The following is a 13,459-nucleotide window of genomic DNA, read 5'->3' as shown; positions in this document are numbered from 1 at the left end:
TTTCATAGATCAGTTTACAGATTATACAGGCTCTGTGTCTACACGGCATAACTATGCATCACTACATAAGCTAAGACCTTGCTGCAACAATTAGATATACTCCTTGATACCCTTTAAGTAGACTTGGAATGGGCTCTATATTTTCATGAGGAATGTTTCTCTGAACACTCCTACAAAGAGGGTGAAAAGCTGGCACTATCTGCTTGTGCCTGTGCATTTGCTGGCATATTCTTGGCAACCAGGGTGGAGGCACTTCAATCAGATCCACCTCTGTCACTGTCTCTGGTTGAACCTCCAATTCCTCCTCCTTTGGAGGAAATGTGAGTGGCAGCTTGAGTGACAAGACAGGGCTGAGGTGGCACAAGGACCTGTCCATTGTCAGACAGTGCTGCTTTAGCACAACTGGAACTAAGACAGCAGAACTGTCACTATCTATACTGCCAAAGCCATTTTCTGTTTCAACCCCCTCCCGCTGCAGCCCACTAGGTCCTCCCCAAGGACCCAGTCATTCTCCTCTTCGTCCTGATCACTCCACTGCAAACTCTCCACAGGGCCCATAACACGTACTAGCCAGGGCCAGATTATCCATTAGGCTTTGTAGGCTGAAGCCTAGGGGCCCGGAGCTCTTGGGGCCCCGTGGGGCACTGGCCCGAGGGCCCCTGGAGCTACGGGGGCCCTTTGCTCTCCTTCCGCAATCCGCGGAAGCAGGGCAGGCTCCAGGCATGCGGAGACCCTTGGGCATCAGCTTGCCCTGGCCTCCCGGTGTGTGTGTGTGTGCGCACACGCATATGTGTGCATGCACGGCCCCCCTGCATGCCCCCCCCAGCCCCCCTACCTGTCTAGTCTTTACCATTGCCCTTAATGAAGATGGTGGCCGCGGTTTCCCTAAGGGGAATGAAGCCTCCGCCACCATCTTTGTTGATGGCACACGTGCAGTGGCTTCAGTACCTTAGGGAAGCTGTGGCCTCCATCTTCATTAAGGGCAATGCTAAAAAGCCGGCTGACAGGTAAGTGGGAGGCGTGGGGGGGCACGGATAGTGGAAGGGGAGCGGAGGGCCCCTCCGGGGCTCCTGTATCTCTGGGGCCCTCAGGCCAGTGCCCAACCTGGCCGCCCTTTAGAACCGGCCCTGCGCGGAAGCATCTGCGGACCACCATCCCCCCGCTATCCCTCCACTTTACCTACCTTTCCGTTGTTTTTTACGGAGCGCAGATTTGCCATCAACAAAGATGGCGGCAGAGGTTTCAGCTCCATAGAGAAACCTCGGCCGCCATCTTGATTGATGGCAAATCTGCACGCACCACAAAAAACAATGGAAAGGTAGGTGAAGTGTGGGGATAGGGGGGCCCAAACACCAATCAACCTAGGGGCCCTCCTCAGCTTAATCCGGCCCTGGTACTAGCCATGTTCTGTATCCCTGAACCTTTAACCTGCCATTGTTTATCCTCAGATTCTTCCAACTGTGTGTGCTCAGACTGACTTTTCTACTATTAGAGGCCTTATCTTTTTGTTTTTTTAACAATATGAGGATTTTCTCTCCACCCCTCCACCCCAAAAACCCTGCAAATGTTAGTAATGTTTTATTTATTAAAAAAGTTTGCATACTTTGGCAGAATGTTCCACACATCATCCCCACTTCCCTCCCTATAGCATTTTGGCACCCAGTGTGTCCACTGGGGTATTATTAAGGTGGCCTTAGACTCATATCTTCTGCCCTACCTTTATTTATTATTGTTATTTATTTGTTTTGTTTGTTTGTTTGTTTGTTTGTTTATTTGTTTGTTTGTTTGTTTACAGGGTGGCTGGGCATGCTGCAAGGTGCAATGCCAGTGAGACCCCAGCCGGCCACCATCTTAATTTGTTCAGAGACTGACATTTACACAAAAATTAGCATATGCACATTTATATCATGATCATGCGCCCGCAGTCTTTTAAGTACTTTTCTGGAATGGGAAAAGTGATATCCCAATGGCTACACTATTTCATATCTCCACAACACAGGTGCTCAGTTAAAGGGAACCTTTTGGGTGATTGAATCTCTCTCAATAAATGCACAATAGCTTCATATTTATTGCATGGAAAGGCCCTCAGTCTGAATATTTTATGAACCATTGCTTAGCTTTGGGGGGGGGGAACCGCTGGGTTTTTTTAACTGTGACCTACTGCCTAATTTTTCAAGCAGTACTATCAAGAACTATGCCAGTGCAGTGTCACAGTATATATAATGTGACACCAGTGTTGCGGACAGATATATAAGCACAAGTGTTTAACAATGCAATCCTATACATCAGGGATCAGGAACTGGACATAGAAGGCTATTTTCAAGCCCAAGTGTGGCATGAGGGCCATTTTCATGGGAAGGTCACAGCTGTGTATAGAAGAATTAACCCTTTCCTCTCCTGGCACAATTACGACATCTACCACCAAAAGCCCCCCCCCCCAGGTGTTGCAATTAGCTTTGAAATCAGACATTTATTGGTACTAATGGAAGGCTGTTTTCAAGCTTAATTGCCTCACGGTGGTGATCTTCCCTCCGCATCTGGAGTCTTCATAGCACACACCCCTCTGCCAATTAGGCCTAAAATGGGTTTTTTCAAACCTAATTGCTTAAGTGGGAAAAAGTGAGTCTGTATGTGTGTGGTATATGTACGCAAATGTGGTGTGTGTGAGAGTGTTATATGTATGTGGCATCTGTGTGTGTGATGGGTATGCATGTGTGAGATAAAGTGTGGAGTGTCCCTCTCATCTTGACCACACCTACCCCTGGAATGTGGCCAAGAGGGAATGCAGTCCTCAGGCTAGAAGTGCTCCGCAGCCCTGCTGTTCATGTTTACTGAGAAGTTCCACTATGTGGGCGTAATGAGGCTTGCTCCCTTATAAGTGTGTTTATAATTGCAACCTAAGAGCTCAGTGGAGTATGTATTTTTGAAAGCAAACATAATTGCAAGGGATCTGTAGTGGCTTTGTACAAACCCTGAGTTGAATCAGGGTGCTTCTGAGTATTTGAGGGCTTGCCCAAGATGAGGCAGTATGTCTACAACCTTCCGCCCCCAAGTTGAAGCAAAACCCCACTCCAAAACCTTATCATTCATTATCTTTGGTGATCTCTCATGGCTGAGTAAGATTGTCTTCCAAGATAAGGTCTTTAACAGAGGGTCCGTAAGTGACTGTGGAGGCCAATTCTGGATCCACACAGCCTCCCACAGTGAGGACATAGGTTTCCAGATGGAAGATGGTCGCAATGAGGATTTGTTTGACATGCCTTCTGCTTAGCTCGTTTGTCCTGTTCACCCTGTATTCGTGCTTCTTCGAAGTTCTTAGCATCTTTGATAATAGCTGACCTCCATTTGGGACGTTCATGGGCCAAGACTTCCCAGTTCTCGATGCTCATGTTACATTTTTTTAGATTCGCTTTAAGAACATCTTTAAACCTCTTTTGCTGTCCATCAATATTCCATTTTCCATCCTTAAGTTGGGAGTAAAGTAGCTGCTTTGGAAGAAGGTGACCAGGCATTCGAACGGAACTCTGTCGACTTGTTTGCAAAACAAGAACAAAACAAAACAAAAAATGCTGCAGACTTTTTTCCATAAAAAGGAAAACCAGTTTTATGGCAAATGTCCTTGATCAAGTGTGAGGGGGTAAGAAGAAGGATAGCCCATTGTGAGTGGCACAGGCCTAGCTTTTACTCAGAGGGAATTATTTTACCAGGGCTCTGGAAGAGGGATGTTAATGGATGGAAACAAATATGTTTGTCTCAAATGCTTGTTGTTCTTTTATAAATTCTGTCTCTCTTAGGGCACTTAGAAGAGTTCTGGTACACTAGGAGACATCACTCCCCCTCCCGAATCTGGATCCAAACCAAATCTTGATGCCAGTGTACACCCCTCATAATTGCCTGTGTAGCCCTGCAGGCATCTACTAGCCCCCTACGTTGCCATCTTCAGTGGGTGTTTTGTTACATATTGTTCTGCTTATCTTCTTGTCTATGCTCTCTGTTCGTTTCTGTGGGATATGATTACCTAAATAAATCAATGGAAATTTAAGAGTAAATTGAAACCTCCCAGTAATCATGATTAACGAAAGTGCTGATGCAGACGTGACACTGCCCCATCATGACTCACTCCCAAAAAATAGGAGGAGGAGGAAATCACAAGCAAGAGGGGAGTAGAAAAGGACAAGAAGGAAGTGGACTGTGTTCCATAAAAACTCATGCCATCATAAACATGTTAGTATTTAAGGTGCCACAGCCACCTGATTGTTTTTACTGCATAAGACTACCTCTCTGGAAACAATTATCACTAGGAAAAACAAAAGCATTCATTCTGCTCTTGTCCAAAGTAAGTGAATCTGTTTCTGCACCCCAATCTCCAAGCATGATAAGACTTCCAGGGGTTCCTGTGTTTACCCAGGGTTTTGTTTTGTTGGGATGAAGGTCAGCAGAGACTGTGTTGTCTTAGGCTATATGGCTTATTCATGCATATATACTACCTGAGCATGAGGTGGAAACATTCTCAGTATTAACAGTCTAACAGATCTTGGTTCCCCATCAGGTTTCTAGGGGAATCCCCCAAAGCCATAGGTTTGGGGCTGAGTACAGAGACCAGGCCTCTCTGTGTGTCTTTTCAGTTCCCAGATTTTCCTCAGACTTAATACAGGCTGCTTTTTGGCTCCAGAACAATGGTGACCTCCAGCCAGATGAAGGGGGAGGAGGGCCTATCTTCTGAAAGAGTTCCCATTGCAACAGGACTACTCTGTATTATATTTTTATATGCTGATTGGCCCATCAAGTGCACAAAGAAGCTAATATGGCTGGAACTATTAACTTATATAAGGAACTTGTTGACCAGTAGAGCAGGTGTTTGATTGATCGATTGATTTGATTTATTACAGTCAATAGACCAATCAGAAAAAGACATACAGAGTCACTTAAAATCACATAGAAATATTAAAACGATCATAATACATCACTGTACATAGGTGTTTGAATTCATTAAATACAATGTAAAATTTAATTATCAGATAGTTGAGTCATTTTGATTTTCCTAATTTGGATGGCCGCAGCACTAAATTTGGCAACTACTAAAGACACCTCAGTTAAATGATCACCTAAGAGATAGTTTAGATAAAAAGCTTGGTCTCTGCCTGGAAATGATCGTAAAATGGGAGAAATTAGTTTGCTTCTCAAATCTTGATAGTATAAACAACGAAAAAGGACATGAGCATTAGATTCAGGTTCTTTCATATCGCAAGGGCATAATCTCTCTGAATAAGGGATTTTATTATATCTGCCAAAAAGAATAGCAGACGGCAAGATATTTAATCTCATTAGAGTAAATGCTCTACGATATTTAGGGAGGTCCAAGGTCGTCAAATACGACATTAATGTACAGTATTTGGGGTTATGTCTTTGCTTCTTGATAAGAAGATGGTTCTGAAAGTCTATATCTTTAATTCGTTGTTTGACTAGTTCTCTGGCAGTTTCATAGTTCAGTTGTGATATATATAAAGGAGAGAGACCTAACATTGATAATTTATGATGAATCATTGTTTCCCAAGGGGAATGATGGTTATCTAAAAGAACATGCGGGGCCAAACTTGAAGGGTTATAAATCAATTTTAACCAATAAAGAATTCTTAACTTCCAGATAATTGCCTCTATGGATTGCATTCCACATTCTAATCTCAGAATGTGGTTAGGTATACAAGTAGGAACTGCTAATATAGCTCTTAAGAAAGAGTTTTGTAGCGTTTCCAACTTTGAAAAATTCGTAGTTGTATTTAGCTGGGCTCCGTATATAAGTTGTGGAATTATTTTGGCCACAAATACCTTTATAACCGGGGAAATAAGTCGACCCCCTTTATTATGAAAAAAGAATATTAGAGATTTGGTCGTACGTCTGGCATTCAACAAGGTGGAAGTAACATGTTGCTGTTGGGAACCAGTTGATTGTAAAATGATGCCAAGGTATCTAATATTTTTAGCTTGTTCTATAGGCAAGTTATTCATCCTCCACCTATATTTGGTCCTTTTGTTAGAAAAAACTACCACTTTAGTTTTATTATGGTTAATTATTAGATCTTCTTTAGAGCAAAAAGATGTTAAGGATGCCATTAATCTTTTAAGTCCAATCGGTGTCTGCGATAAGAGCACTATATCGTCGGCATATAATAGACAGGGTCTTGGCATATTGGCCAACATTGGAGGATGGGAAGAAATGGGTGCAACTGTAGCTATTAAATCATTAATATATAAATTAAATAATAAAGGTGCAAGAATACATCCCTGCTTCACACCCTTAGAGGTAGGAATTTGTTTCGTTAGATGGCCTTTGTTGTTACAACGAATTTGAAGAGATGTATTTCGATATAAACCTTGTATCAAAGCTAGTAAACGGCTATCGATTCCCAGATGTTGTAATTTCGCCCAAAGTCTCGGTCTGGAGATAGAATTGAATGCCGCTTTTAGATCGACAAAGGCAGTATACAAGGCTTTGCCCTTACTATTACTATACTTAGAGATGATATGCTTCAATACCAAGACGTGATCGTAGGGGGAATGACCAACCCGAAAGCCTGCTTGCTCTGGGGCTAGTATATCCATTTGGTTAACCCATTCTAAAAGTTTTCTGTATAAGTAGGTGGCATATAGCTTTGATATTATATTAAGAAGACTTATAGGTCTATAATTTGCTGGGTCTAGACGAGAACTTCTTTTAAAAATAGGAATTATTATTGCGGTTCCCCAGCCCTCAGGAATAATCATAGAAGAATTAATATTGGTAAAAAGGGCAGCCAAAAATGGAGCCCACCAATTTGCATTTGATTTAAAAACCTCAGGGGGTATATTATCAGGACCTGGGGCTTTATTTGGTTTAAGAGAGGCTATAAGATCTAAAATTTCCTCTATTGTAACCGCTGGCCATATTGGAAATTCTGAAGGTAGATCCATCTGAGCCTCTATATTAGCCACACTAGTTTGATACAGAGTTGCATAATATTTTTCCCAAACAGAGGGAGCAATGGCACAATCTAATTTAAAACTTGCTTGAGGCCAATGCTGGGTTATTATATGCCAGAATAACGTAGGATTCTTTAATTTGGAAGCCTGGATTAAACTTTGCCATGTTTCTCTTAGAGCAAGGTTCTTTTTAGTTTTTATTAACAGCTTAAAGCTTTTCCTAGCTTTCCTAAATTTCTCCAAATAGTCATGAGTACCCTGCATTTTATATGCTTTAGAGCAGGTGCTTCTGCTACAACTTTGAATCTGTAAAGTTGTAGTAGAGCAGGTGTTTCTGCTGCAACTTTACAGATTCAAAATCAGAAGCTGGAAGGGGGACCCAAAGACACCATCCATCCATCCCATTTCCCCAGTCCTATAACAATACCAATTCAGTGTGAAATAAGATGTCATAACCCATGCTTAAAATATAGTCTTTATTCTACCACAAACTTAAAGAAGCAGAAAAAAAACTCAAGGAACTTTGTAACCAAACTAAAAATTCAACCCATTAAAAACAACTATATCACTTTCAACATTGCCCCCTTTAGGATGCACACCTTAACGTGGTGAGGGGGTTTGAGAGTGTTGAAGAAGCTGAGAGCAATGCTGTCAGGAGTCTAGACCAAGAGGCTAGACTCCTAGCAGGGGCACCCATGGTGGAATGGTCAAAGCTGAGACACCAGACTAAGATGCATCCAAACTCAGAGGAAGGCAATGGTAAACCACCTCTGAATACCTCTTACCATGAAAACCCTATGAACACAGTATCCAAAATGCAACACAAGATAGTGCTGGAAGATGAGACCCCGAGGTCAGAAGGCACTCACCAAGCTACTGGGGAAGAACAAAGGACAAGTACGAGTAGCTCTGTGACTAATGACGCAGCTGGGTCAAAGCCGAAAGGAAGCCCAGAGGCTGATGTGCACAGATGCGAAAGGAGAGTCCGGAGTTGTACGACGGACACAATAGGAATATGGAATGTGAGAAGCATGAACCAGGGAAAGTTAGAAATTGTCATGCAAGAAATGGAGCATATCAACATTACAATACTTGTATATTTTCAATCAGACAACTACAAAATATTTTGGGCAGGAAATGAGAAATTAAGAAGAAATGGGGTTGCTTTAATAGTGAGAAGTAATGTAGCAAAAGCAATTAGGAGCTACAACGCAAGGTCTGAGCGAGTGATATCAATGAGATTAAATGGGAAACCTATTAACATAACCATCAACCAAGTCTACGCTCCAACATCAAACACGGAAGAAGAAGAATTGGAGAGATTTTACGCAGAAGTACAGGAGGAAATTGATCACACACCAAAACAAGATATGATAATAATTATGGGGGACTGGAATGCAAAAGTAGAGAACAGACAAGAACTAGGAATTGTGGGGAAATGGGGCTTAGGTGACAGAAATGAAGCAGGAGAAAGACTTATTGAATTCTGTGAAGCAAATGATTTGTTTCTTGCCAACACATTTCTTGAGCAACCAAAAAGATGACTGTACACGTGGACATCACCAGATGGTCGATATAGGAATCAAATTGATTATATAATTAGAAACAGAAGATGGAGAAGTTCCATACTTTCTGCAAAAACAAGACCAGGAGCAGACTGCGGTACAGATCATGAACTGATCGCATCGAAAATCAGAGTAAAGCTAAAGAAGAAGAACAAAGCACTCATAATGCCAAAATACAATTTAAATAACATCCCAGAAGAATATAAAGATCAAATAAGGAACAGGTTTGAGGCTTTAAACTTAGTTGACAGAGAACCAGAAGAACTATGGGCTGAAGTCAAGGACATTATCAGGGAAGAATGCAAAAAGACAATACCTCTAGTTAAAAAGAGAGAAAGACCTCAATGGATGACTGAAGAAACTCTTCAAATGGTTAAGGAGAGAAGGAAAGCAAAAGCAAAAGATATAGAAACACGGTCAGAACCCTAAATGCAACTATACAACGACTAGTACATAGGGACAAAGAAAACTAGTACAATAGTTATTGTATGGAAATAGAAAAGGACAACAAAATGGGAAGAACAAGAGCCCTATTCCAAAAGATTAGAGAAATGAAAGGGAAATTTAAACCACGAGTAGGGATGTTGAATAATCAACAGGGGAACACACTGACTGACCAAGATAAAATAAAAGGAAGATGGAAGCAATACACTGAAGAACTCTATAAAAGAGATGACAGTATGACAGATTCATTCACAGAGGAACCATATGATGAAGAACCAGAAATTTTAGAATGTGAGATGAAAGCTGCTCTTAAAATTATTGGAAGAAACAAATCACCAGGAATAGACGGCATACCAATAGAGTTGCTACAAGCTACTGAGACTGAATCTGTCCAAATTTTGACAAAAATCAAAAATTTGTCAAGAAATATGGAAAACTAAACAATAGCCCACAGACTGGAAGTGTTCAATATATATCCCAATTCCAAAGAAAGGGGAACCCAGGGAATGCAGTAATTATCGAACTATTGCCTTAATATCCCATGCAAGTAAAGTAATGCTCAAGATTCTACAACAAAGGCTCTTACCATATATGGAGTGAGAAATGCCAGACGTCCAAGCTGGATTTAGAAAGGGAAGAGGCACCAGACATCATATCGCAAACATATGTTGGATAATGGAACGGAACAAGGAATTTCAGAAGAAAATCACCCTGTGCTTTATAGACTACACCAAAGCCTTTGACTGTGTAGATCATGAAAAACTATTGAATGCTTTAAAAGAAATGGGGGTGCAACAGCATCTGATTGTCCTGATGCGCAACCTATACTCTGGACAAGAGGCTACTGTAAGGACAGAATATGGAGAAACCGATTGGTTCCCCATCGGAAAGGGTGTGAGACAGGAGTGTATTTTATCACCCTATTTGTTTAATCTGTACGCAGAACATATCATACGGAAAGCAGGATTGGACCAAGATGAAGGAGGTGTGAAAATTGGAGGGAGAAACATCAATAATTTAAGATATGCAGACGATACCATACTCTTAGCAGAAACCAGTTTGAAACAAATTTGAAACGAATGCTGATGAAAGTTAAAGAGGAAAGCACAAAAGTAGGACTACAGCTGAACGTCAAGAAGACTAAAGTAATGACAACAGAAGATTTATGTAACTTTACAGTTGACAATGGGGACATTGAACTTGTTAAGGATTATCAATACCTCGGCACAGTCATTAACCAAAATGGAGACAATAGTCAAGAAATCAGAAGAAGGCTAGGACTGGGTAGGCCAGCTGTGAGAGAACTAAAAAAAGTCCTCAAATGCGAAGATGTGTCACTGAACACCAAAGTCAGGATCATTCAGACCATGGTATTCCCAATCTCTATGTATGGATGTGAAAGTTGGACAGTGAAAAAGGCGGATAAGAGAAAAGTCAGCTCATTTGAAATGTGCTGTTGGAGGAGAGCTTTGTGCATAGCATGAACTGCGAAAAAGACAAATAATTGGGTGTTAGAACAAATTAAACCAGAACTGTCACTAGAAGCTAAAATGATGAAACTGAGGTTATCAGACTTTGGACACATAATGAGAAGACATGATTCATTAGAAAAGATAATAATGCTGGGAAAAACAGAAGGGAGTAGAAAAAGAGGAAGGCCGAACAAGAGATGGATTGATTCCATAAAGAAAGCCACAGTCCTGAACTTACAAGATCTGAACAGAGTGGTTCATGACAGATGCTCTTGGAGGTTGCTGCTTCATAGGGTCTCCATAAATCATAATCGACTTGAAGGAACATAACAACAACAACATATCACTTTCATGTCAATCTTACAGTAAAATAAATTCATTTTGTCTACCTTCACATCACTTTTTATAGGACAGTAATACAATACAGTAATGTTGCTTAGCTCTAACTAAAAAGACATAGAATTGCAGTCAAGGAAATAAGAAGAGCAGAATGATGGCTTTTACTTTTAATATTTGCCCTAGCAGAGAGCCATTGTGGTGTATTGATTAGATTGTTGACCTAGGACTCATGTTCAAATTACCACTCACCCATAAAGTTCACTGGGTGGTCTTTGGTCAATCACTATGTCTCTGCCTAGCCTACTTCAATAGGTTGTTGTGAGGATAAAATGAGAAGTGGAAAGAACTCTGAGTCTGCGGACAAAGGGTGTGATACAGAAATCAAATAAATAAACAGGGCAGAAAGTTTGTTGCTTTCATGGCTTCAGAGGATTCATAGCAAAAGGCAGTAAACCCTCTCTGTTTCTCCATCACTAGAACACAGGAAGCTACCCTTATACCAAGATAGATGATTGATCCATCTAGCTCAGTATTGCTCACACTGACTGGTAGCTGCTCTCTAGGGTTTTAGACTGTGGACATTCCTATCTTCACCTGGAGCTGCTAGTAGGGATTAAACCTGAGGCCTTCTGCATGCAAAGCAGATGCCCTACCAGTCAGCTATGGCAGAAGATGCATTGCGGAATCCACAGAACATTGTTTCTATTAACTCCAGACTGAAGACCATTGAGACAAAACTGAGCTGTATATTTTATAGGGAACTTGACAGAGGGACTGATGCAAGGGCATAACCTGGTTTTCTTAATAGCTATCTAATTTAGGATGCTAGATTCTTAACTCTCCCTGGCAGGTATGAAAGGGCAAAGCTGAGAATTTCACCCCAAAATGAAGAAAAGATCACAAAAGTGAAGGCTATAAGCACACTAAACTGTCTCTTCTGCATTGTTTTAGTCTTGGAAGAACTGGAACAAACTGTCATTCCAAGCTATGGAGCAATCCCCAACCAGCCAGCACTTAATATGCCAGAATGGGTAAGTACTATTTCACCTAATGTTATCTTTGGTGGTGTGGCCACTCCTAAGGAAACAGGCCCTTGGATTGGAATAAGTATTGACCAGCTGCAAATATCCCCTTCTTGAGGAAGCTGGTAGAAAGAGAGGTGGTAGGGCAGCTGCACGTATTCTTGGATGACATGGATTGTTTAGATCCATTCCAATCTGGGTTCAGGCCAGGCCATGGGACTAAATCAGCCTTGGTCGCCCTGATGGATGACCTTACATAGAATGGGACGAGGGGAGTGAAACCTTCTTCCTGCTTCTTGATCTCTGGGCTGATTCACACGGGAGCTAAAAGACATAGTAACAATGCAGCTTTTGCCATCGCAATAGATTTGCAAGGTTCACACTTTGTACCTTCAAATCTGCTGTTTTCTGTTCACACTAGTCGGCATTTCTCAGGGAAGGATTGGTACCGTTGTTTCATCCCCCCCCCAAATTTACATGTTTACTCCCTCCAGTGTATCGCTATTGCTAACAGAGAAGGTTTTTTTTGTCAGTGTTTCTTGTCAATTGCATGCCTCTCCCTGCTGAAGCCCACAGCTTTGGTTGCAATTGACACCTAATTAGAAGGGGGGAGATGGTTTTCTTTCATTGTTTCTTCTTGTCAATTGCACACCTCTGCCCAGAGCTTTGAGGTGCAATTGACAGGATACTGCTTAGAGAGGGGAAATGGTTTTCTTTGTCAGCTTCATTGTATCTTCTTGTTAATTGCACACCTCTCCCATCTGAAGCACAGAGCCTAGGGGTGCAATTGACACAAAACTAATTAGAGCGGGGGGGAGGGAAGGAAGGCTATAGCAAACTCCGATGTAGGAGGACAGAAAGGGAGGCAGAAGTGGCTGGTTAAACTGCTAGGAAAAAATGGAATTCATGGAGAGTTTAGTGGGCAGAGAAAGGGGAGTATCTGAAAGTGAGGATCCACCGACCCAGCAAAAAATGTCAAAGCAAAGCATGTACATGGAGTAATGCTGCGAAGCGAAGACAGTTTTTCCTTCACTTTTCACATTATCCCTGGATTGGCTTAATGTGGATTTAAAGGGAAAAACTGTGTCCCAGCTTCTCTTTGCCTGCAACATCATGTGAACCATGTGAATTAAATGGGGATGCAAGTAGCATCAATCGCACAGTAAATCGCTGTGTGAACAGGTCCTCTCTGTGGCTTTCAACCATGGTATCCCCCTGAACCAGCTCTGTGAAATGGTAATTGGGAGCAATGTGTTACAGTGGTTCTAGTCCTACCTACAAGGCTGTGTCCAGAGAGTAACATTAGGAAACTTTTTTATTTTTGCACCCTGGCATTATGCTATGGGGTGCCACAGGGCACTATTTTATCCCCAGTCCTATTTAATATATATATGAAGCCACTGGGAGTAGTCATTAGGCATGGTGTCAAGGTGCCATCAGTAAACTGATGACACTCAGCTCTATTTCTCCACAACAACTGAATCAGAAGAGGCCATGAAGGCCCTGGGCTGGTGCCTGGGTGCAGTGGTGGGGTAGATGAGGGAAAATAAACTGAGTTTGAATCCTGGCAAGATGGAGGCATTGTGAGTGAATGGTTTCTGTGTCTGAGAAATTGGTCACTTGCCTGTCCTGTACAGGGTTGCACACCCTCTGATGGAGC

At 41.9% G+C, this 13,459-nt stretch overlaps 1 protein-coding gene across 2 annotated transcripts in view; it reads left to right on the top strand.

Annotated features, from left to right (window-relative positions):
• ANO6 (anoctamin 6) overlaps positions 1–13,459 on the top strand; it is a 102,642-nt gene that overhangs the window by 29,608 nt on the left and 59,575 nt on the right. For both annotated transcript variants that reach the window (XM_061639893.1, XM_061639895.1), the window contains exon 2: positions 11,729–11,808. In XM_061639893.1, coding sequence (XP_061495877.1) covers positions 11,729–11,808 — 80 coding nt within the window. The remainder of the gene's footprint in view (positions 1–11,728; positions 11,809–13,459) is intronic.

Source organism: Rhineura floridana, chromosome 8 (assembly GCF_030035675.1).
Source record: "Rhineura floridana isolate rRhiFlo1 chromosome 8, rRhiFlo1.hap2, whole genome shotgun sequence".
NCBI classification, from domain to species: Eukaryota; Metazoa; Chordata; class Lepidosauria; order Squamata; family Rhineuridae; genus Rhineura; species Rhineura floridana.
The sequence above is the reverse complement of the archived record's forward strand: the minus strand, read 5'-3'. Positions and strand labels throughout refer to the sequence as shown.